The following is a 25,615-nucleotide window of genomic DNA, read 5'->3' on the forward strand; positions in this document are numbered from 1 at the left end:
GGAATTAGCAGGCCAATCAAGGACAGTGATGCCATGGTCAGTGCACCAGTTACTGGTGGTTTTGGGACTGTGGGCAGGTGCCAGATCATGCTGGAAAATGAAATACTCATCTCCATAGAGCTTTTCAGCAGATGGAAGCATGTAGTGCTCTAAAATCTCTTGGTACACAGTTGCATTTACTCTGGACTTGGTGAAACACAGTGGACCAACACCAGCAGCTGACATGGCTCCCCAAACCATTGCCGACTGTGGGAACTTCACACTGGATTTCAAGCAACTTGGATTTTGCTCTTCTCCAGCCTTTCTCCAGACTCTGGCGCCTTGACTTCCAAATGAAATGCAAAACTTGCTTTCGTCTGAAAAGAGGACTTTGGACCACTCTTCAACTGTCCAGTGCTTCTTCTCCATAGCCCAAGTCAGACGCATCTTCCGTTGTCTTGAGTTCAGAAGTGGCTTGACCATGGGAATACGGCTATTGTAGCCCATTTCCCGGACACGTCTGTGAACTGTGGCTTTTGATACCTGGACTCCAGCTTCAGCCCACTGTCTTTAAAGCTTCCCCAAATTCTGGAAGCGGCTCTTCTTCACAATTTTGTTAAGGCTGCGGTCATCTCTCTTGGTTGTGCAGCGTTTCCGGCCACATTTTTCCCTTCCAACAGACTTTTTGTGGATATGCTTTGAAACTGCACTCTGTGAACAGCCTGCTCTTTGAGAAATTTCTTTTTGTGTCTTACCCTCCTGATGGAGGGTATCAATGATGGTCCTCTGGACAGCAGTCAGATCAGCAGTGATTTAGTTTACTGAACCAAGCTGAGTGTTTTTAAGGCTCAGGAAACCCTCGCAAGGTGTTTCGAGTTAATTAGATGATTCAGGTGATTAGTTGAATAGCCTACTTGTATACTTTTTCATGATATTCTAATATTTTGAGATAGGATTTTTGAGTTTTTTTCAACTGTAAGCCAAAATCAGCAATATTCAAATAATAAAAGGCTTGAAATAGTTCAGTTGATGTGTAATGAATCCAGAATGTATGACATTTTTGTTTTTTTAATTGCATTACAGAAAATAAAGAACTTTATCACAATATTCTAATTTTCTGAGACAGTCCAGTATATGGTGCACCGTATTATAAGGCGCATGGTCAGCTTTTGGGGAAAAAAAAAAAAAAAAGGGGGGGGGGGGGGGGCTTCTAATAGTCGTGAAAGTACAGTAATAAAAAATTATATACCCCGTTAAACATAAATGTCATGTTTATTCAATTGAATACATGTATTAAATAGTAGTACTAACTCTATACTCATATATAAAATGTTGTTGAAATTATATATTAAATACGAATGCTTTTTACTGGTCTGAGGGTTTGAAACACTAGCAAATTACCATAGGTTTATATTGCAATCCACCCAAGAATCAATTCATGTCATACCCTTAGTGTGTACTATGTCATAAATTTGCAAATGAGCCAACAATTGGAATGACAACTGTACTTACAAAAGTGAATTTCTTGGGCATTTTGACCTGGGAAACAATTCCACCCCTAACATAATCCGTAAATCCAGATGTGTCACAAATGCTGAAGGTGTAGGGGCCTACACAGAAACAAGACTACATCAGTCAAGTGTATGATATTATAAGATCAAGTGCAACCCTATTGTTTTCTTACCCAGAACTTTGATCTCCACAGGGTGGCAGCCATTTAGCTCAGTCATTCCCTGAACCTCCGAGAAAGTTACAAAGTCCCCACTTTCAAATCCATGTCGGGCCTCATCCAGGCAAGTCACGACACCTGCGTTGTCCTAGATGAAATGTTTGCTGTTCACGATTAACTGACTATGTCAAAATGAATATGAAAGGAAGACCTAACCTTGGTGATCATGGAAATCATTGCGCTCAGTGGTTGTTCTCCATTTGTGTCGAGCACGATCATCTCCTCACCAAAGTCGCAAAAAAGTTGTCTACAAAAGAATCAGCGTGAGACTGACAAGACCTTGACTTGTAAAAGACCAACAAAGATTTTATGCACATTACCCAAACAGGCCCCGAGTGTCTGCGACAATCATCTTGATGCTTTTGCTATGGCAGAACTCGCCTAATTTCGTTTGTTCATCAAGGGTGGAATTGGTCAGTACCACAACCTATCAGGTTCCAAAAGGTTTGTCATTTAAGACCACAATTTCCATCACCTTAATCTGGTCGCAGAAAAAAAGCTCACACCTGAAACTTGCTCAGGAAATCATCTGTTAGCGCACCAGTGTATGCAGTCACGGGGACATAGCTATTGAGTTCAGCCAGACGGGACTGACTGACTTCTGCTCTGTTCTTGCCCAAATCCTCTTCTCGAATATAAAACTGCAAGAAAAAGAGACATGGTAAGGGATACATCAAATGAAAATTTCTAGCCTAAAAATTGATCCATGGGACTGAATTGAAAAACACAGGTTTTGTTTACATGAAGGCAATAATCTAATTGGAAACAGACAATTGCCAGGACAGACACTCCCCTACTTAAGACCATTCGACTAATGAAAAACTGTAGATGCGAACATTTTTTTTTCGGGATGTCAAAAAATATCCGGACATTGCTGCAAGTTAGATTTTGTATTGTATGCACCTTTTCTGAGTAGAGGAAAGTACTGTAGAGCTTCTTTCCGTCGTGTGGCGCTGTAAGAGTTCACCCAGCATCCACCCCGAAGAAGAAATCTACTTCCTAGTTTGGGTCTCAACATACTACATATAGAATACAGTATCTCTGACGCACTGAGAACTTTGACGTTTTTATCTTCGAGCATCCATTCAATTTGGTTGGTGTAAAGTTTAAAGAAGAGGCGAGCCGTTTCTTTTGAAATGAAAGAGGAATAAGAAAGATTGATATGGTTGAGAAAATGGTTGGATCGATTTTTTGCACTCACTTTCTACTTCGGAGGAGGAAGTAGCCTAACTCTTGAAGCCCACCATTCACAAGTAAGTTAAACTTCACTATATTTATCTTTATAGAGATTATTTAATTTTTTTTAGCTTTTTTATTAAATGGTTTTTTAGTGCAAAACAATACAGTATGTTGGTTTAAGATCAGGCAATGGTGTAATTGTACTTCTGTGCAGTCTTTTGAGACATTTTTGTGATTAAGGGCTTTACGAATAAATGTGACTTATACAAGCCTTAAACATACAAGATACAGCACTGATGCAACTTACCAAAAAGTTCAACTTACGAACCATCTCGTTCGTAAGTAGGACAGCGTATGTATACAGATTATGTTAGGCCATGTAAACGTGTACAGAATTCAGATCATGTCTGTTTGTGCATATTTCTGCAGATTCAGATCAATCTCTTGCCGAATGGAATTAATCCAAAGTAAGCAAACATTTATATCGTAACTTCACCTACCTGGGAAGAGAGGTCTCTCCATTCTGCAAGGCCTTGGTCGTGCACACTAACACTGCGAACTCCTCCTAGAATGACGTTCTTGGCGATCTCCACTCCAAGACCCCTCATACCAGAGATGAGGACATTGGAATTTTGCATGCGCTTCATGGCAGCATGTCCCAAAACGTACCTAATGAGCAAACAACCAGGAAAGTGTCATTCTTCAAATTCAACCAGTCACAAAATAAGTTTGAGAACATTTTGCAAGGGTAAACTTAGCAAAAAGCTTGTGTCTTAAAAGGAACTGCGTAATGATTGGCCACTACAGCTCGTTGTAGCTTTGAAGGTCTGCCTTTACCGTTTAGCAGGACCACCTTCCAAAAAGGCCAATAAAAAATTGCAAGAGCAAAGTGTCTTTCAAGTTGCGCAATAAAATAGAATTTTTTAACCCTATGAGGCTTGTGTGAAAAAAAAAAATTATGTTTGCGTTCGTACTTTACCCCACTAAGGAGCAGCTATACAATGCACACATGGCTTTAAAGAAATGATGCTGTATATGTTCTTAAAGTTGCAGACAAGCTTGTGGATATGTAAAAAATAAATGTCCTAGTGTACAACAATACTTACCTTTACATCCAATGGTTCGATTCCCGGCTCCTCCGTGTTATATGTCAAAGTGTCCATGGGCAAGACACTGAATCCCTCATGCCCCCAATAAGCAGGTAGGTGGCTTTCATGACTGACTCCCAATTGGTGTGTGAGTGTGTGTGTAAATGGTTAAGTGTGAAGCACATTAAAAAGCGCTAAGGGAGGTCTTCATTGACTTGGAAAGCGCTATATAAATGCAGACCATTTACCATTTAACAGAAACAACATACAAAATTAAATAATCTTGAAACAGGGAAACATGAAAGCCTGTTCAAAGAGATAACTGTCAAGTAAAAAACTAAACAAAAGCCACAACACAAAACTAAAACTTACAGTTGTCTGGAGTACAGGCCCTCATCAATCTCAGCATCATTGCCATTCTTAGCCATGCCCTACACAAGAAAAGACCACATCATTGAACAGATTGAAAACATTGTTTTTTTTATGACAAGAGAAAAAGTTTGCTTACGTTGGCAGGTGTGTGGGACAGATCGGTTCTGACAGAGTTTGAGGAGGAGCAATTGGATCCCGTCTTCGTCTCTGTTCCTGACAAGCGACGTTTCTTGGACAGCGGCGAGCTGGACATCTGACGATCGAAGACAAAAAAGAAAAAGATTACTTTAAATGCTGAACAATCTACAGAGAAAACTATGTGGCTTCATCTATATAGGATCTGCAGTGAAAATGAATCTGTCCATTGCGAAAACTACAAGAGTTTAAATCTAAGTGACATATGAAATAATGAAGAAATTGCTTAAATAATTGTTCCAGAATCCAAACCATATCCCTAGATCGGAAACAGTAGAGATGTACTTGAAAACGTTCTACCGAAAATGACCTATACTGATTTTCAATTTGGGGGGAAAAAACAAACAAAAACACAAGGCTTCTGAAAGAACAAAGTTTACATGACATCAGATCAAACGCTTCCACATGAGCAAGTATGTCTTATTCATTTTGCACACAAGAAGAAAGGCGATAGAGAGCATGTTTGACAGGAGCGCTTTAAAGTTTGTTTGTTTTTTTAAACCAAAAATATGTTTCTATCAAAGGTGTGTGTGTGTGTCCATCTGCTTCCAAGCTTATGTTAGACACTAAATGTTAACTTACTAAAATTAGAGCCAACTTACTTCAGTCTAGCCTTTTTTGATTCAGAAAAACATACTGTGTATTACATTAAATCTGCCCACCAAATTCAGCTTGTGCTTAGCCAACTGTGCCAAAAAAATAAAACATTTTTTGGCATGGACTACCATTGGGCAGCCATTTTCCCCCATATCAATGTTCTCAACTGAATTTCAAGTTAATGGTTTTATTGCAACTTTGTATCTGGATAAACAGGGGGAAAACAATAAAATGTAAATTAATCCAATGAGGAAATGTGTCATATAACCAGCAAAACTTTACTCAAAGTAGAATGAACTAAAATGGTCTTTAGCATTGTTGGTACATTATTGTATTCAAATTGTTAAGTTTGAAAGGTCATTTGTTCGTCTTTCAAGTGGGGAATAATGATTTATTAGGATGAGGATTTTTGTCTCCCCTGCAAGGAAAAAACAGAAAAGGGTTAGGCACTTGAAAGCTTATGTTTAAAATCACTCCTTTCGGGCACATGTTATGTATGATATTGTTATATTGAACATGTTTTTTTGCGAATATTTTGTTGTTTCAGTATGTTTTTTAAGTGCCGGAATAAAACTCACTTGCAATGTTTATTCAAGATCCCCGAACAGTGTTTTTATCCTGTATCAATGTTGCTAATTCAATTAAACTCTTTAAAATAGCATTGAATAATTTGCCTGTCTTTTTTTCAATCACTTAATACTTACTCTATTCTTTCTGAACATGTCAGCGCAAACGAGGCTTTTCCCCCCGTGTTTAATTATCAGCACAATCTTTCACATTTTCAGCCCAAAATTCTTATTCCACGGCATCTATATTAATCAGGATGCAATCCGATTTCACTTAGGTTTAGACCAGTTATCCCTACTAGCTGTACTGGCTCTGTACCAGCAAACAAATCTGACAGACCACATTATGCTGCTTTTGGATCTCCCTCGTTTCGAATCCTATTCTTTTGTATGGCAACCTGGATTTGGGAAAACGACCCGTTAAAACACAACAGAACCTCCCAAAACTGCTGAATCATCGAACTTCAATGACAAATGACTCAACGGGTGCGGCCTTCAAACCGAAACGAGTTTATTCGTGTTAGAGTAAAAATTTAAAGAAAAAGAAACAAGGCGATCGGAACCAGAACCAGGCGATACTTTACCGTAGCGAGCAGTTTCTGAAAACCTTCGACAAACCGGAAAAACAAGAGCCAGTTGGCGTACAGGAGAAAATTCACAGTTTGGTTGAGCATGACATTAGATTGTCGACGCGAGATGGGGGTCAAAGCGAGAGGAAGGAATTGGGAAAAACAACATTCAAAAACAAAGTACGGTACATGACTGCCCCTAAACATGACGCCGGCGACGAAAGCTTACGAAGAAGTGACTTAAAAGGCTTTAATACAACGCCCCAGAAAGCGTAGTCAGGACTTCGTAGCGGACCGGGAGAGGACGGAATGCGGCGTGCTGTCAATCGTTTTAGGATACCGAGCGGAAGAATTTAACATGAATAAGTTAAGTGGAAAAAGCCGAACGCCATTAGCGCAACAGACGAATGACTTTGGCCTATAGGCCTTGCTCGGTTGCATCAACCGGCGTCGCTTATTTAACAAACAATCGCAGAATTATTAAGCCTTATGTTTTATTTTTCCTGGGTGGGAGTCCGACCTAATCTAGGACGAAAAAATAGCATTTAAACAAACCCACGCTAACCGCTCCTCCATTGATTCCTTCCTCTTACCAATAATCCTTCCCGGGGCCTTTTCCAATGCGAACCCGCTCCCCTCCCCGTCCGATGTCAGCGTTCAGGAATGAGGGTCCGGAAGACAGAGTTTGATGCGGGGGGGAACGAACGGCCAACAGGCGCTACACTGTCGAGTCACTCTGCGCTTTGGGGAAATTTCGATGCAATAGTAGCTTGGCTGGCTTTATGACTGCGGACGGAACAAAACCAAAATGGCAGACCAGGGAGGAAGGGGCGGACGAGGCGTGACGGAGCGCGCTTCCTAATGCACACCGGGACGCTATTGGTTGAGCGGACTAAGTGACCCCCCCCCCCCCCCCCCCCCCCAAAAATGAGGCGGCTGCATCTTAAGTAAAATGTTCGCTTACTGTAATGTATGGGAATAAAGAAGAAATAATGTGTGAACAAAAATTAAAACCAGATTAAAACAATAACATCACGGGCCCTCCAATCATTCATTTAACAATTATAGAACAAGCATGCAATTGGCTTCACAGGCATGCTAGCCCCGCCCCGTTGTGACGCGGCCACATGCAAAATCGCACTTTACGTTTACTGTACAATGGATTAGAGTAGACCCGGGATTCGGTGACCCCACGTTACAAAATTTTTACTTTATAGTGTGGAATAGGACGGATCTATTGACACTAACAAAGATGTTATATAACGAAATTTTGAATATGCTTGATTGCTATTAAGATTTTCGAGAAGGGTTGTTCAAACCTCACATTGTGTTTGCTGTTAAACGTCATATTGAAATATAATATTGTGAATGTGCTTGATTGCTGTTGAGATTGTCAAGATTGTTTTCTGTTATTAGTGTCAATAAATTTGTTCAAACCAAAAAAGATGTTTCTAAAAGCACTTTCTCTACTACAAAACATCAACAACAAATTACTTTGCCAGTCCATAAATGTATGAAATCCAAATTGCGGTGTTCTTGCGTATGACAAGTTATGTCTCAGTGTTTCACAATTGTTTGAGCCAAAGCACTTTTTTTGCAGTGACACCCGTCTTTTTACGAAGTACTTTCCGGCAGCAGTTTCATGTTTTGTTTTATTTTCAAACCATCGTGCATTTCAGGTGAATTGGCCGGTCCAAATTGTCCCTAGGTGTGAATGAGCGAATGAGTTGTCTGTCCCTGTGTGCCCTGCGATTGGCCGGCAACCAGTTCAGGGTGTCCCCTGCCCACTGCCCGATGATTGCTGGGATGGGCTCCAGCCCCCCGCGACCCTACTGAGGATAAGCGGTACGGCTAATGAGATGAGGTGTTGCCTAAATTGACAGCATTTGTTTCTTTTGTCATAACTGTGGATAAGGTGGTGATATAGGTTATTTATTTGTTCTCATCATTTTGCTGTAATTTGGGATTACTGTATTTTTAAACAGTTTTTCAAGTTATACTATTTTTTTAATCTTGTTTTTTTCTCTTTAGAAAAATACAAAATTAACATTTAAAATAAGCAAAACCAATCTGGCAGATTAAACTATTTAACCATGTTCTAACTTTTTTAATAGCAAAATAAGAAAATCATCATTAAAATCCTCAAAATTTTGTGCAAGATATTCACTTTAATATGGGCAGCACGGCGGCGCAGTGGTTAGCACTTGTGCGGCACAGTTCATGTCATGGGAACCTGTCGTGGGTTCAAATCCAGCTCCAGACATCCTGTGCGGAGTTTGTATGTTCTCCCCGTGCTTGCGTGGGTTTCCTCCGGGCACTCCGGTTTCCTCCCACGTTCCAAAAACATGCATTTCTCCGGTGAATTGGCCGGTCCAAATTGTCCCTAGGTGTGAATGAGCGAATGAGTTGTCTGTCCCTGTGTGCCCTGCGATTGGCTGGCAACCAGTTCAGGGTGTCCCCTGCCCACTGCCCAGAGATGGCTGGGATGGGCTCCAGCCCCCCCCCCCCCCCCCCCCCCCGCGACCCTAATGAGGATAAGCGGTACGGCTGATGAGATGAGAGATGAGATTCACTTTAATATATTTTAGTCTTTTTTTTCCCTTAAAACAATGCTTCATCAACCATACTGTACCACCTCATAAGCAGATAATTTGTAAACAAATAGAAAACAAAATGCCCGCCACTTACTAAAATAGATGAATGTTACTTGGCTGACCTTTGGGGAAAAAATGATACTGAACAATGGCATGCTTGCAAAAATAACATAGGGCAATTTCCTCCAGCAGACTGGTTTACAACACCGCTATAAAATGCCCATTTGCCATAGGTTTCCTCCCACATTCTAAGCAATGTCAGGTTAATTGGCTGGTCTAAATTATCCCAGGTGTGACAGAGCCATTGAGCTGTCTGTCTTTGTGTGCCCTGCGACTGGCTGGCAACCAGCTCAGGGTGTCCCCTGCCCACCACCCGAAGATAGCTGGGATTGGGAACCAACACCCTTGTGACTCTACTAAGGGTTAGCGGCGCAGATAATGGATGGTTGGTTGGATTACACATACATGGTACTAACTATATACTATTCTGTTATTTCACTATGCATTACCCGTGCCTTCTATCCCCAACTTAATGGCAATTTCACTTTGCAATTGGCACATGAGAATGGATTAATGTCATATCACAGTTTTACTGTAACATAATCAATACAATTTACAAACAAAACCAAATATCAGGGCAATAATTCCACAGTCACACACCCCCCCATTCAAATGTTTAGTAGAAATTGTAGAACAAGATTTCTAATATGTGCTCTTAATGCATGTTTAATCCTCAAATTGAAAACTAAGCAGTGCAAATTACGCATGAAAGGGAACACATCCGTGCTGAGTAGAGGTTAAGGGTGAGGAACGGTCAGAGGCAGAAGACGAGGAAGAGTATTGGGGGAGGGGGTGCTTGTGTGCAGAATGACAAAGGCTGGAGAAACGTTGGGGCCGCACATTCGCAACACAATTCAAGTAAAAGGTCCCCATGCTGTAATATAGTAATCAAATAATAAAATGCCATATTAGACCCTATAGTTGGGGAAATCAAGAAGAAGCTCGAGGTTCTGGTCGTGTTTCAAATGACATCGTGGCGTGGTTTTAAAAAAAATCAAGCTTATCTCTTGAAACAATTCCAGTATATAATGGAAAAATATGTCTCGACGCAAAAAGCATTGCTTAACTTTGTAGCACATGTTAAAATAAAGGGGAAATGTGTCCCAGTTAGGGACTGAAAAAATCCATACGAATAGAATAAAAAGAGGGATTGTACAAATGCTTTCAAAACAGCGATCGCGTTTTAACAGCGATTTTAATGTGAAATACTGAGATAACAGTACACGAATACAGCGACTGCGTAGTTGTGCAGCTAGCACGGGCGCTATCTAGCCACCCGATGACTTTTCCTCATCTCCTGCCGCTATCTTCGTTAGCTTAGCTCAAGCTAACACCGAAAAAGCTTTACATGTGCACAACAACTTACCACATCTGATATTACTCTGCCTGGTTTGAGATCTTAAAAAAGCGGCCGGTAGGGGTGAAAAAATGGGCCGATTGCAAGCGCGTGGCAAGTGTAACGCCGCCGGTGATGGCTGGGGGGAATGTGTGTCACGGTGGCGGGCTGAGCGTGAGTTTTTTTCCGCTAAACGTTGCCCGGTGCTCGCCTGATCCGGCGCCCGCCCCCCTTTTCACAATTTCTTTCTGCAGAAAGCAAAGCAGCAACATGTGCACGTTCCAGGCGAAACCATCTTCCCCTAATTTAAATTTCAATGAATCATTTTCTATGCTTCCATTTACATATTGAAAAATAATCTTCGTGCATGTTTACGCATAAAGATGAAGTCGAGTATCTCCTTTGTTCAATTTTGCTGTGATAGTAAAATATTTGCGTATGTATACCACCACGTGTAATATCCTCACCCGTTGCCTCAAAATGGTGTATCTCAAAACACACGCAAGGCATGACGGGATATGTAGGCTCACAAAAAGCTGGTTGTGATTGATTGACTACCTCTAAAAGAATATACATATATATTTTCTATATGATTGAATTTCAAGATTTAAATTATTTTTTTTGTGTTATTACCCATCAAGATACACTAAAAGATGAAGGGAAATACTCATCTGTAACTGCGGAATTTGCCGTCTTCTCATGTGTATTTTCCACACAAGGGACAGTGTGTGATGTTACTGCCTCCTAGTGGTACCAAAAAATCTCTTATTGATTTAAATACCAGGCAAGAATGCCTGAATCATCATACCGATGTCAATTTTTATAAATATTCATAGGTCGAGAAGTTTGTATATTCTTTTACATTGCGGAGGCCATACCTATTAGTCGCAGCCATGTTTGTCATTTTGCTGCTACGCTGTGGTCTTTGCACTGATTTTTGTACAGTGCCATGTGGTTGTCAAATATGACACATTGGGGCTTTAAAATTGTTCATTGATCCCAAAATAAGCACAAGGCATGATGGGATATGTAAACCTAATAGGTAAATATGTAACTGTAAGGTATTTTTCTATGATTTACCAGAGTGTATAATTTAACAATAATATAACCCATTTAATCATTTATCCCCTCTTGTTGAAAAGATCCACTAATCAAATAGCTAATACTTACTTTTTAGTTCAAGACTGAAAGTAATTTGTTGTGCATTTTTACTCGTACAGATACACTAACTTTGATGATATCCCAAGATGCGTACACGGCACTCTGGAATATGTGGACCCAGAGGTAAATACTTGACTCTTACAGTAAGTATTTGCATTTTTTTTTCCTGCCATGCTTTTATTTTGGTGTACACTGCGTGCAAAGCATGATGTGATTTGTAGGTCTGTGGTGTGAAATAGTTTTTGGTATTGGCAGCATATTTGTCATTTATTTTCTGCCATCCACCCATAAATCATTTTTTTGCACCACTTACCCTTAGAAGGGTCACGGGGTCCTGGAGCTCATCCCAGCTATCTTCGGGCATTGGGAAGGGGACACCCTTCACTTGTTGCCAATCAGATGGAGGGTACAACCATTCACTCGCTCATTCATACCGAGGGCCAATTACACTATTATGAAACAGACCAACAAGGCTGTATGGTTTCACATTAAAGTATCAATGTATGGTTCCACTGTCAAAGTGGCGGACATTAACTTATACAAGATGGTGAGCTAAGATAAAAACAACATTAGTGAAAAATCCTACCTAAGAGAAGCCATTTGTCCACACTGGGTCTGGCAGGTGTTGATAAGCTTGAAGGCCACCCCAACAGCAAACTAAAACATCCTGTGGAACAATGTAGAGAATGTAGAACAACTGAATGGATGGATGTATAGAAAAGTCAAGTGAGGACATCAAAAAGTTAACAAACGCAAATAAATGAATAGTCGAGAGGTGCATTGATTCAGTGGAGATAGACTTTTATACTTTTTACTTAAATAATAAAAAATATTACAGCTGAAAACTCATACAATCGTGACACATTTCAATATTACATAAATCCTGAAGAACAAGTAAAAATGTCACACACCCGTCAGTTGTCTTATTTTTTTATGCACTGCAAACCAGCAACTTTGAATAGTTCTGACAGACATATCGGAAATGAGAGATGTTAAAAGTAAGCCAATGTCCGACAGCATTGATGAACCCTATTTTCAATGTGGCGCTGCGGATGTCCCACGGTGCGGAGGTCCATGGTTTAATTTCAGCTACCGGACTCCCTATGCATAGTTTGCATGTTCTTCCTTAAGCTCAAATATTGTATTTGTTCTGTGTGGCGAAAATCTTGAAGGGTAGATTTGGGAGTACCTTTAAAATAAGATGGCTTGGGATGAAGAGGGAACTGAGGAAGGTGGTTGGCGTGGCAAGTCTTGCAGTGGGTGAACTTAGAACGAGGAGGGAATTGAATAAGACGGTCGTGGGAGGAGAAGCTTGTCGTTTTGGCAAGGGAAAGTCTTCAGGAATCAAAACAAATCAACAGTGAAAGGTGGGAGCCCGGGGTATTATTGAAGGGTGGCTAATTTTCTAATCGGAATCACCTGGCGGGAGGAAAAGTGAGGGAGACTGGGAAATGGGGGAATGCTGCCATCTTTGGAGAAGAAGAGGGACTGCAGGCACCAAACCATGACAGATACTCAACATTTGGGAACAAAATAGTTTTTCCCCAGTGATTAAGAATCAGTATTGTCAAAGTTCATTGGTTGTCAATGCTTAATACAGAAAAACAACAGTGACCAGATGATGAAAGTGCAATATCTGAGTCAGATCCCGAGGCTTCTCCTGCTACTAGTAACCATTGAAACCAGTTGTATCAGTTTTTGTGGGGGAGCAAACTCCTACCTGGCTAAACGGCCTGGTGGTGGATGGAAGCTGCCAGGCTGTACTTGCCCAAGTCACACCACAGGAAGTGGTGCCCCTAACACCTTGGCGGTTAAGGGACCCATGAACCATGATAATTATCCACAACCCTAACCCTAACTCAAAAGGCGCACAAGACATGCTGGGATATGTAGGTCAGTCAAAAGCTGGTGTGAATGTGTTATCGACAGTCATTTAACCATTTTACTGTCTCTCAACACTGTGTTATTTTTATTGAAAGGTTCACAGACACAAAGTTTTTCCTTTTACAAAGAACGTGAAGAAGCACATAAAATGGTATCAATATCTTAAAATAAAATGAAGATCAATTTTACATTTGCAACACTAATAATTTAATTCACCCCAAATATATCTCAAATTTGGGATCACTTTGGCAACAAATCCCTATTGCATTGTTCAAATCCAGCATTCAGTTGGTAGCAACCCGACCTTCAGCCTCAAACAAACTGCTACATTTATAAAGACAAAAGTACAAATGGAAGTGTTTGATTAATAATGTAATACAGACATGAGGAAATTTACAACACACTTGAATGCATTAGAAGAATAGGGAAGCCAGTTGCAATAAATGTATTTACAATTGCAGGACATTGTTCTGATGTATGTTGCATTTTTTTCTACCTCATGCTGTGCGTTTTCATTATATGACTCAAAGCGCTTCAATTCTAAAATGTTGTTAAGTGAGCTAATGCACATATTTTTTCTTTAATCATGCTTTTTACAGCTTCCAGTTTTGTCTATTTCCCCATTTGAGTGAAAGGCTGAGAGTTTGGGGTTTAATGTATACAGTGTTCCCTTGGTTTTCATGGTTAATCTGTTCCATAACCGTTGGTATTAAGTTATTTTCAGTGAACATCCATAGTGTGTAATTATTGTTAGTTTTTTAAATTTTAATTTATTGTCTTAACCCCAATTTGTTATATTTGACCACTGGATAACACTCTGATGTCTGGTACGAGTGAGGGCCAGTGATAAACGGCAAAGGGTGGTGGCAGGATGCCGGAAGAACATAGCATTGATCTAAGAATGGATTCCACGGTGAAAAACAAAATACAAATTTCTCGATCTATGATTTAAAAAATAAATCAAAATTAACATTGGTAGGATATTTCTTGTATTTTTGCCCAGTATTCAGTTTTTTACTGGATGAACGTTTTTGTACCTTTTTTTGGCACTAAATACTACACGCTGTCCCTTTGAGTAGAGGTAGACCAATTTTCAGGCTCGCCGATTATCGGTGGGAATTCGACGTATATCGGGCCAATTAAATATATTTAAAACTTAAGTTTGCAGCCGAGCCTCTCCCTCTCTCTCATGCCTTCTGTCTTAGACGCATTAGTCATGTTAGTTGTGTTGAAATTTCAGAGAGCTCTATAAGTTTTAGTTGAATTCATAACAAATGTTTTTTAAAATTCTTTTTGCGTTATTTAAAATTCCTAAACCGGTTTTTAAGCTTTTAACAGAAAAAGAAAGAAAACCCACAATGCACCGTGTACGAGTAAGTCAAAACGCAAATTGGCCAGGGAACACTCTGACAAATTAATCTCCTTGTGACCGAAATCTTTCAATAGATGGACTCTTTTAGTAACGGTAACTCAAGATCTTCAAGTGAAAATGATTATCCATCTATGTTCAGCACCATCATGGGTTATGGAAGACCGATTCTTCTCATATGTAGAAATTAATCAAAAAATACCTTTCACATGAATAAAAACATAAAGGAACTATGCAATACATAGAAATAAGAGATAAATGCAATTTATCCATATATTTTTTCAATTTTTCATTTATTTATTTTGGTATTTTGTCGTGTATTTGGTGGTGTATTGTGTCGTGCAATTTGTCATTTTCTTTGTAGTGTACTGTATTTGGTCGTGTATTTTGTTGTGTACTGTATTTGGTCGTGTAATTTGTATTACTTTGTAGTGTATTTTTGTCTATTTTTGTGGTTTATTTTTGTCGTGTCTTTCATATGGTATTTTGTTGTGTAATTTGGTTGTGTTTTTTTGTCGTGTAATATGAATGTTGTGTATTTTGTTGTGTATATTGTGTTATGTGTCGTGTATTTCATCGTGTTGTCACCAGAAAATGTTGCATATATTTTAAAGTATTTATTTACTTAAAATTTTAACTTAATTTTACTTAATTCTAATTAATTCTACTTAAATTTGTTTTTCTACATATGGCACGATCCGTCCTCCACAACAAGAATCTTTATGCACAGTAGGGCTGCACGATTTTGGAAAAATAAACTATAATTTTTCAGACCGGTATTGCAGTTTCAATGTGATTTTCGTTTTTTTTGGAAGTACTTAATCACACTGACATGCTTTAACCTTAAGAAAACGGCACCTTCTTCTGGGGAGCTTTGTTAAGGTTGATGTCTGCTTACACGTGGGTGTGTGGCAATGCGCACTGCTTGCACTTTGCCCCGTCTTTATTGGCGAGTGGCTTTAAAACTTACCTCATATTGGTCGACGCTGTTAAAACCTAATGTGTGACAATTCAGGTTAGCCTAACACTCCATCAGTCAAATAACAAATTCCATAATTATAATGTTAATAATTTAATTCATTTGGTCCTCCTAGGAAAATATATATTCACTAAATCTACAAGGGGGTACAGTCAGTGCTGTCACAGCAGACCGTGTGCCAAATGACCTGTTTACAGCACCTAGTATTCCTGGGCAGTCTCCCATCTGAGTACTAACCAGGCCCAACCCTGCTTAGCTTCCCCTGATCAGGCATTCTCAGGGGTGGTATGGCTGTAAACAGGCCAGGGGGTAAAAAAATCACTTCATTACATCGCAATATCAAACAGGTTTCGGTTAACCGTGCAGCCCTAATGGACAGTAATGTCAATTCCCTTCTCTTTTATAACATTCTTCCTATCCCAGCCCTGGCGGAATTTCCTTCCGACTCGGTCCCACCTGGCCCACCCTCTTGGTCACCTGAAGGTGGCGAAGGAGGCGGATAGGAAGGAGGCGGGATGGTAAGCCGCGGTACTGTGGGCAATGCCGGCCTTGGAGAAGTTGGAAGTGGTGGAGGTGCCCCTAAAGCTTCGGATGAGGCGTGATGTAAGGCTCGTGCTCGGGAAACGGCAGGCGAGGCGTGGGCGCTGCGGATGCGAAGCGGCTCAGGGGGGCAATCGCTGATCTGCTCCAACAGAGAAGGCATATCCCCTTCAATTTTCTCTAAAACCGCCACCATTTGCTTCTCGATTTGCTCAATCACGCTGTCCATCTGCCAGTCGCCCGCAGAGCTACCCGCCCCCGCGTGATGCAACCCGGTTCCATACATCCCCATGCTCCCTCCGCCTGAATACAAGGTGCTGTACGGACTGCCGTAGGGTCCCGCTGCACCTATGGTGCACGTGTCTCTGTTGTACGGCATGCCGTGCCGGCCCAAGCTAGCCGAGCTTCCGATAGCGTAGCAGCCTTGAGTCTCTCTCTTGAATTCTGCACTGTATCGGTCAGTTTTCTTGGCGTCTCTCTTCAAGGAGGAGCTAGCGTTGCTTTGTAAGCGAACGGCCAGGCTGACGTCCCCCGAAGTTTCTGCGACGGCTTCCGGCAGTTGCGTTTGGCACCAACTACCGTTGTTTGCGTTCTTGCAGGGAAGTGTCACGGGCACTGTGCCCAGATCAGGAGCGGGGCTTGCCACTTTGGTTTCAGGATCCGGAACAGAATCAATCAGCGTTTTCGATATTATCTTTTCATCCGAATCGTCTTTCTTAGCAAGACTCTCCGGTATTTTCCAATCGCCTGATGGGGATGGAGCAACTTCAACACGCACTTCCTGTTTTTCGACTTCCTGGCTGATGCCAGGTGGTCTCTTTTCAACAGTTACCGCTGTTTTTTTCACGTCACGCTCAGTGGCGGCGCCGGGCTCATCGTTTTTATCTTCCGAGTCTTCGCCACGTTCAGTTGAAGTGTCAATAGCTGACTCGGAGTTCTTCAGGCGCTGCATGAAGGTTGTGACACGAATTGCTTTCTGTAGAATAGGGAAAAAGGTATAAACCAAATATTATTTACATTGACCTGTGACTACCGGTGTCCCTAAAATATATTAAATATTACAACACATTTTGGTGCTCAAAATTTTTCAACGGATTTAGGGTATTTCGGAGCTGCTGAACTCAAAATACAATAAAGTCCCAGTGTGTATTAAAATGCAACTCCAAGTGGTGTGAAAGTACTTCATTCATTCGAAGACACACTTTTAATTCAAAAGTAAACATACTACAGTGGGACCTCGGTTATCGCTGTTAATGGGGACCAAAACCACCCGCGAAAAGTGAAAATCCGTGAAGTAGCGGCACCCCTTCAAAAAAAAAAAAGAAAAATATTTTTTCATTTTTAAAATTTTTATTATTATTATGTTTTAGACCCGGTTAATGAGGACCAAAACCACCCGCGAAAAGTGAAAATCTGCTTAAAAATAAAATAAATTATTTTTAAAAAATATTTTATTCTATTATTATTATTTTTTAGACCTGCGAAGCTCTGAACCCGCGAATGTGGAACCACGAAGTAGCGACACCCCTTCAAAAATGCTTAAAAATAAATTATATATATATATATATATATATATATATATATATATATATATATATATATTTTTTTTAATTTTGTTTTTTTATTATTATCTTTTTAGGCCCGTGAAGCTCTGAACCCGCGAACGTCGAACCGCGAAGTAGCGAGGTCCCACTGTATCATAAACATGTTTTTGAAGAGCCATAGGTTGAGAAATGTGTAATTATATGAAGGTATTTTTTGGCAACCATCTTACTACTACTGAAGCCTAAATGACCATTTTGCAAAGCTAGCCTGTCCTGATTGCACTTTTAGCACTAAACTGTCACAATCACCCGGATCTGGAACACCTGTGCTCAGGATTTGTGCCAGGACAGCTAATTGGCACCCTGTCCATTTAAATCCTCAGCTTCCGGAAACAAGCTGTCTGATTTTACTATGCTACCTGTTGCCATCTGCTCAGAAAGCCCGTACCTCTGACTCTTTGCCTGCCTCCTGTTTTCTTCTGCTTGATCTCCGTTGCCGACCAGTTTCCGAATTTGCCTACGACCTGTGCCCGTCTGACTCCTGATCACTCTTCTGAACACGACGACGTCCTTCTCCAGTCCCGACCAACAACACGACGATTACTACTGTCCACGACCATTCCCGTCAAGCCTTCACCCGCCTGTCAAGCCTCGTCAATCCGTCAAACAACGGACCGAAGAATCATTCCTTGTCATTCCTTCCTTCCAATAAAAACCAAGAAACGAGTGCAAGTGATCTGAGTTTTCCTTCCGTCCCGCCTGACACTAAACGACCAGTAACCGTGCACAGCTGAGCCCTGCATGTGATCAAATCCCGTTATTTAAGCATGTTTCACTTTTTTCCCATTGTTTTCTCCTACAGCCACTCATGTTAGCCACAATGGTTGTTGTAAGCAACTCCGTGTATGTCATGATTGTTAATTCGGGGCACCTGCGAATGCCCCGTTGGCGCCAACAGCCCCATGCGCTGATTGGTTCATGGACCCTTTTTAAACCCCCGGCTTCCGGGAGGAAGCCGTCAGACCGTTCTGCGAACCTACACTTTTGCTAGGCAAGCACCGTACCGTCCGACAATCTCCTGCTCTATTTTCTCCTGCCTGATTACCTGTTTCTGCCCTGCTCTTCCGTCCCGGTCATCGATCCGTTTTGCCCTGTTTTCTGCCTGATACTTGTTGCCGATATTTTTTCTGGACTCGATTACCGCCCTTGCTCCCCTGTGCCGGTTACTGACCAGCTTTCCTGCCACCCATGACTATCCTCGCTCGACGTGGAAGGGCCACTTCCACGTTAATGCCATCAGCCACACGTGTCCGACGATCATTGGATCGTGGAAGCAAGCACTGCCCTCTATTTCAATAAAACTGAGTTCAACGAACGCTAATGGGACCTGTCTCCGTTTCTGGCTTGTGACAGTGTAATTAAAGCTCATTCGTTCTTCAGTGTGACTCGCCTTCCACAGTTCCATGAGTCTGTGTCCCAAAGCTTGACAGATTTTACTTTTCATTGTCCTTTATAGTAGCTCCCCCAACTAGCCGCTAAAGGTCACCTCTTACATTAATTATGCCCAACTCAGGCTATAAGCTCTTTTGAACTGCTCCAGGTGTATTCATCTCGCTAGGTCTTTTGTTTGGGATTCACACCAGCTTTAACATCCTTTCGCATGCTAGAATTTAGATTTAGTCATACAACAACATATGGAATTGGGCTTTCAATATTGAGTGGTGATTGTGATACACGACTTTGAATTTTTTGTTACGTTTCACCTATTCAGCTAGTTTGTACCTACAAAAGATTAGAATTAAAAATGACACAAAATAAAAAAATATTTCTAGTTTTTGTCATCCGCCTCTTCACACTTAGAAGTATAATTGTGGTTATTTTTAGGAAAAAAAAAACAATATTAAAACAAATTTTACAATTGAATAGGATTTTTTTTTGTAAAATGATCTATTGTAATATTTTATAGTTTTAGCTTCTTTCCAGGAAACAGCACAGCATTTTTCTAGTGACAAATGTAGCTAAAAGGCTAAGCTAAGTGGCTAGAGAAGAAAACTATCTACAAAAAGCGCAAGACACCTCGATGGCAGTACTTGGCGATCATATCATGTAGGAATCATCTGTGTGAAGGTAAGTTGCCAGAAGGACCACCCGCACAAGCTAACTTTGCAAACTGGTCATTTGTGTTTCCGTAGTTGTAATAAAGTCAGCTTCTGAAAAAGGATGTCTCACTTTGGGTAGAATAATTACAAATTCAAATTGTTCATTGTCATATGCACAGTAAAGAACCACATTTACCTGCACAATGAGTTGCCAGGGTAAAAATGGAAACTAAGAAACTATATACATCTATAAACAAAAGGATATTACAAGAACTAAAATATAAAGATAAAAGTAACTCAAGAAGAGTTAAGGCAATAAGATAAAAATAAAGATAAAACACAGTTGAAAGTGACTGTAGTGCAAGAATAGTCCAAGTATGGTCCAGTTTAAAGTGTCTGTAGTGTAATAAAGTGTCTGTAGCTTAACAGATCAATTATGAGAACGTTTCTGCTTATTATATGAATCAGTATTGTTATTTTAAATGAATGAAGTATTGTTACACCATGAAGGGTTGCTATATAACACACACTACAGCTTTAAGAACAAATAATTTCAATTGTCAAAAATGGGGATATCTCAAAATCTACTTATTTTTGGGCTCAGCAACCCTTAATAACCCAAAGACTAAATACATGAAAGCAGCTTGCCCCAGGAAAATATATTGCAGTAAATTTAAGCTTAAAGTGCAATTAACAATGCTTGTCGATAAGAGCGAGCTAACCTGATGTGAAGCCTATTTGTGTGTACTTTCAATTCGCTCTGGTGTGAATCAATCTCAAGACTCAATTTTCCCCATAGTCCTTATTTTCTTACTTCTAGGGAATTTGGGGAAAATGTTGTTGCTTCAAGATGTTTCCAAACCAGGGAACAGATGGTCTGGAAGTCAAAATCTATTCACAGAAATGCCGTAGCAGCTCAACATTGAGGTGCATTGTGGATTTGAATACCAGGAATGGCAGGGGGGGGGGGGCTTGCACATAAAAGAAAAAACATTTCAACATTGAAACAGTCCACAGTGGTTGACGGCAACCACATCCTTTCCATTCTGCAGTGAACCCTGGTTTTAACATAGTTTTCTTTTAACTGTCTGGTTCCCTCACCGATTTGAATTGTTTTGTACATTCTAATTGGCGAAACCGTCTGCTTCTTCTTTACCCGCGCGACAGTAGGGGATACGGTGGACTGTTGTAACACGGGAACAGTTGTAACACTCAAAATTTGTCTAATTGGAAGAGACTTTTATTGATGCCACTGATATAGGATATTGTTCTCCCGTTTCCCTTTTGACCCCACACAAGCCGTTTGAAAACTCTGAGGGATATTGTCTCAGTTTTATGGACAAAAAACATTTTCAGGTAAAATTTCAAACATTTTCTTTCTCACAGTTTTTTGTTTCATTTCAAAAATGCTAAAGATTGACTAATTTCTGGCACATGGCTGTAATGTCCACATTCTTGGCTTCAATCCTTTTTTTTTCTAGCTAACTGACAACCACATGAAGGAAATGTTAACTTAATGATGGCTTATAAGTACAGTAACGGTTGTAACACCTCCAAAAATGACAACGTTTGCATAGCTTGTATGGACAAATTAATTCGAATTTTTTATACTGACATTGATATCAACTTTGTAAAACATTGTATGCAGCAAGTTTAGACCTGGCACTCCAGGGTAAACATGTAAAGACTTTGAGGAGAAAAAAAAAATAAAAGACTATCAGGATGCATTGGCAAAGAAAGGAAAGAAAGAAAAGAAAAGCAATTTTCCTTTGAAAGCTGCAACCCAGGAACTGACTTATACAATGGCCAAAACCGCTTGTCAGACTCTGATTAGCAATGCTATCCATACAAAAGGATATGACACAAGCCCTCTGTTTTATTCCATGCTCTTCTTGTCATATGTTTCTTTAAGATAAAGAGTTATTTAAATGTTTGACTATATGACGCTTATCTGTAATAATAAATAGCACTGTTATAACTGTCCACTAGCAGTTTGAGAGACTATCACAGACTTTTTGAGTTACTTAGCACCCTACCATTGATGTTACTTGTAAAAGACAGATAAAGTACCATGTATAACATTTTGAAAGTACAAGCACAAAATATTATAAAATGGGGAGGGAGAAAGCAAAATGAGTTACAACTATACCCGGTTTATCCTAATGTTGCCGTTTAATGTGTACAAATATGAAAAAACACATAGGCAAATAATGTACATGTACATTCTCTCACAATTTCAAGTTTCTCTAAACCTAATAAAATCAACAAAATGCTCTGTACCGACCAAAAGTATTGATTTTACGATATGGTAGACCCCTGGGATACAGTGTTCCTGCCTTACAAACATTTCACTTTACGGTGTACAACAAGATATTTTTCGGCCCCTTGTTACGGCATTGTCCCCACTACATGACATAAACAACAAACTAGATCTTGTGCTCTAAAACATATAGAATTAAACTTTATGATGGTGTTGCATATGTATAGTTACGTCTGTCTTTGGTCCAAGTTTTATATACAATTTTGGTCTGCTATTTGTTAGCCTCATTGTATCAAGAAAATGCCGACATGGTATTGTCTGAGCTCCGTCCCACAATTGCTTTCTCTTTTTTCATTCAGTTCGATAGACCATAGAAACAAAGCTTGAAATTAACAAGAAATATTGAGGCACACGCAATTCTAATGTCGTTGTCTCTAAGGATATTTCAAGTCACATGATTAGATGCCTGTCTGCTAATGGTCAACGTCATAAAACATGCTGGTCTGCTATATTGGCATTATAACAATGCCAATATATTATTCGGTGAATGACTTCTCTCAATACCTTATTGTCTTCCCATTAATAATCTTTTGTGCTTCATACTTTGCTAGTTGACTATCTCAATATTATATTTTTGCAATGTTTTTGTAAAGTGATTCTAAAGGAAGAAACAAGAAAATGATAATAGGGGGGGAGGGATTTTTTAAGGTTTATTGTTCTATATTCGTTATCAATTATCCATTATCCGTTATTGGTCAAATCATAATACGCTACAAAGCCAAGGGGCCGAGACACTTGTTCTCAGCCAAGAGGCTGAGTCAAGGTCCTAGCCACAGAGCCAAGCAGCGATCATTGCGAATGCACCGTTCCCGGAGGTACTGCTATACCGGGCCGATGCGTGGAGTGGACAGAGCAAGCTCTTATTCCATCTCCCGATGGCAAAAATTCAAACTTAGCCTAGCCACAGGGCCAGGCAGCAGAACCTGGGTGAACCACCTTCATGATGGGGGTTTTGGGGTTTTTAAGGGTTATTGTTCTATCTTCGTTATTCATTATCCATTATCCGTTATCGGTCAGTTCATAATACGCTACAAAGCCTAGGAGCCGGGACACTTACTCTCAGCCAAAAGGCCAAGCTAAGGTCCTAGCCCTAAAGCCTTGCTGCGATCATTGCGAATGCACCATTCCCGGAGGTACTGCAATACCGGGCCGATGCGTGGAGTGGACAGAGCAAGCTCTTATTCCATCTCCACTCGGTAGCTCCGGTTCGTACACAAATTCATGATAATAATAGAAACAAAGCTTTAGTTATCAAAGAATACGAAAAAGGCACATTAAGTTGGATAGCCATAACCACGACAGTGCCAATTGTTAAAGGTGGGGTGCATTTTGGGGTATCCATAAGATTAAATATTTTCTTTATCAAGTATCTGTTTGACCCTCACAACATGCCCCCCCCCCCCCCCCCTCTGAAGCGCGCGCCAAGGACAACAAAGGCATCTAGTACTTTGTTCCTTTGTTCTTTGTTTGGAGCCGTCCAATTTCGTTGTCACAGCATATCCCATGTTGTACAATGACAATAAAGGCATATTCTATTCTATTCTATTCTACATGTTAACAATGCCCAACTGAGTTCAAAGAGTATCATTATGTTTTTTTTTCACTGTGTCTATCTGTTTTTCATTTATCGTCGGTGTTCTGGCCACGAAGTGCATCACGCTGAAGAGAAGGAGGCGGTGTGTTGGGATGGGACAGAGTAATATCAAGCACGTGTTTGTGGTTTTCTCTAATTTTAGGATGAAAATGGTGAACGTAAGAAAATGACTGTTTCAAATACAGTCCAAAGGGCAACAGACCACCTCCCCCACGCCGAAAGATTAAAAATAGTTTATTCAAGCTATGTTTGCGCGTGCAACCAAAGGAGCTGCAATGATGATTTCAGCCAGAAGATGGCGTCAGCAGGTAGATTATTTTTCAAGGTTCAACACCCCCTTTAAGGAAAACAAGGCGATTTCATCAAGGAAATCTAAGGGCATGCAATCCATGCAAGTCGACGTTTTAAAATTGGGTTTAGGAATAAACCTTGAGAAGGGTCACAATGTTTTTACTGGCAGTAAATTATTTGAAAAAAAAAAAATATCCTAGACTTATGCTGTGGCCATAGTTTGCCCTTAAGGGCTTGCACAGCTTCTGAACCCCCCTATTATTTACTCATGCTAGCACATCATGGCAAAATGCTTAGACGTGAATGTGCAATAATGACAAGGGATTTTTTTTATTGTACCGATTTGCAAACTATTACCCTTGATTTACTATGTTGCACTATGGTTATCCGTCTTTAAAGTACATTCCACACAAAAAAATCTGACTATATCCTATTTTTTTACCTGGGGTACTAGGGTTTTGGAATGCAGTAGCTAATTAACATAGGTTTCCACCCCCCACTATACAGCAATTTCCCTTTACGATCTCCACCTTAGAACAAATTTATGTCGTATCCCGGGGTCCATGAAATTGTAAAAATAAAAAAGGTTTCTATTTGACAGATTTCACTTTTTGGAACGTAACAGCCACGATAAACCAGGGTTCACTGTATTCCCTTCTCATCCACAACGCCATCATCCAATTGGAACGATTCTAGTTACTTCATAATGTAGATGAAGAGGAGGAAAGGAGCAGAGCCGGCCACTTTGTGAAAAAAGGAAACGTGGGACAGTGGATCTCCTCCAGGACAGGCAGAGTGAAAGTGCATGGACAGAACTGGTGAGGAGATCTTCACCGGTGCAGGCACGATGGACGCATCTCAAGGCAGTTCTCTTCTTGGGGTTTGGTTTTTTGGAAGAGTCAATTAAAGAGTCATTTGAGATGCGTTATCGGTGACTGACCGTGCAGTTCCTCCCAGGCTCTGTCATTTCATTCGCCGTCATACTGATACTACAATACCTTCAACTCCTGGGAATTTGTTGGAGAAAAAGAGAACAAGTTGATGGATGTTACTTGCGATTTGAGGGATTTAACTTTCATGGTTCCGTTCACGTTCCATTAACTATAATATAGTACTTAATATTAGGGATACACAATAATTATAGGGTTTTCAACAGGGGCTTGCGAGTCAGATATGGCCGTTTTCATGACTACCTATGGCTCTGAGATAAAACTGATTTTGCGCAAATATTACCCGAATTGCTACTGGTAGAGACAATTCTAACACGTGTCAATGCTGACAATCCAATGGGTTTGGTCCAGTATACATAAGGCACAGTCCTAATTACTCTTTTAATCAAGGTGTCACACCAACGTTTTGGCTTTGCATCGCTAAAGAATCCAATACTCGGAGGCTTATTAAACAATGTATGTTCACTGCTGAGAAACTTATGATGTAAAACCACAGACCAAACCGTAAACATCCCAAAACACCCAGAGCAATTTGATTGGGTGAGCGAACCTGTACACACAGCGCACGCACTCTTCCCCCTTGCCCAGCGCCAAATGCATCAAAGTAGAATACAGTGGAA

The 25,615-nt window shown here is 40.4% G+C and overlaps 2 protein-coding genes, 1 long non-coding RNA gene and 1 pseudogene across 8 annotated transcripts in view; 1 reads left to right on the forward strand and 3 right to left on the reverse strand.

Annotated features, from left to right (window-relative positions):
* Window positions 1-10,503, reverse strand: part of uba1 (ubiquitin-like modifier activating enzyme 1) — a 23,255-nt gene extending 12,752 nt beyond the window's left edge. For 2 of the 4 annotated variants that reach the window (XM_088332935.1, XM_088332934.1), the window contains exons 1-9: window positions 6,290-6,455; window positions 4,484-4,600; window positions 4,348-4,406; window positions 3,388-3,556; window positions 2,215-2,349; window positions 2,029-2,135; window positions 1,865-1,955; window positions 1,664-1,796; window positions 1,492-1,589 (exon numbers count right to left, since the gene is read on the reverse strand). In XM_088332935.1, coding sequence (XP_088189061.1) covers window positions 1,492-1,589; window positions 1,664-1,796; window positions 1,865-1,955; window positions 2,029-2,135; window positions 2,215-2,349; window positions 3,388-3,556; window positions 4,348-4,406; window positions 4,484-4,600; window positions 6,290-6,379 — 999 coding nt within the window. In that variant the 5' untranslated portion in view covers window positions 6,380-6,455. Of the gene's footprint in view, window positions 1-1,491; window positions 1,590-1,663; window positions 1,797-1,864; window positions 1,956-2,028; window positions 2,136-2,214; window positions 2,350-3,387; window positions 3,557-4,347; window positions 4,407-4,483; window positions 4,601-6,289; window positions 6,456-6,867; window positions 7,112-10,294 lie in introns of those variants that run through there. The other 2 variants (XM_088332937.1, XM_088332936.1) reach the window with 2 other exon arrangements.
* LOC148370417 (uncharacterized) lies at window positions 9,116-18,467 on the forward strand. Its single transcript, XR_015850129.1, has 3 exons — window positions 9,116-9,336; window positions 11,485-11,568; window positions 18,246-18,467. It is a non-coding gene; the product is annotated as an uncharacterized LOC148370417 (long non-coding RNA).
* camkvl (CaM kinase-like vesicle-associated, like) overlaps window positions 15,977-25,615 on the reverse strand; it is a 109,053-nt gene continuing 99,414 nt past the window's right edge. For all 3 annotated transcript variants that reach the window (XM_088332939.1, XM_088332938.1, XM_088332940.1), the window contains one exon: window positions 15,977-17,173. In XM_088332939.1, the coding sequence (XP_088189065.1) occupies window positions 16,058-17,173 (1,116 nt within the window). In that variant the 3' untranslated portion in view covers window positions 15,977-16,057. The remainder of the gene's footprint in view (window positions 17,174-25,615) is intronic.
* LOC148370419 (U2 spliceosomal RNA) lies at window positions 22,954-23,081 on the reverse strand (annotated as a pseudogene).

Source organism: Urocampus carinirostris, chromosome 3 (assembly GCF_059441175.1).
Source record: "Urocampus carinirostris isolate Australia breed hairy pipefish chromosome 3, RoL_Ucar_1.0, whole genome shotgun sequence".
NCBI classification, from domain to species: Eukaryota; Metazoa; Chordata; class Actinopteri; order Syngnathiformes; family Syngnathidae; genus Urocampus; species Urocampus carinirostris.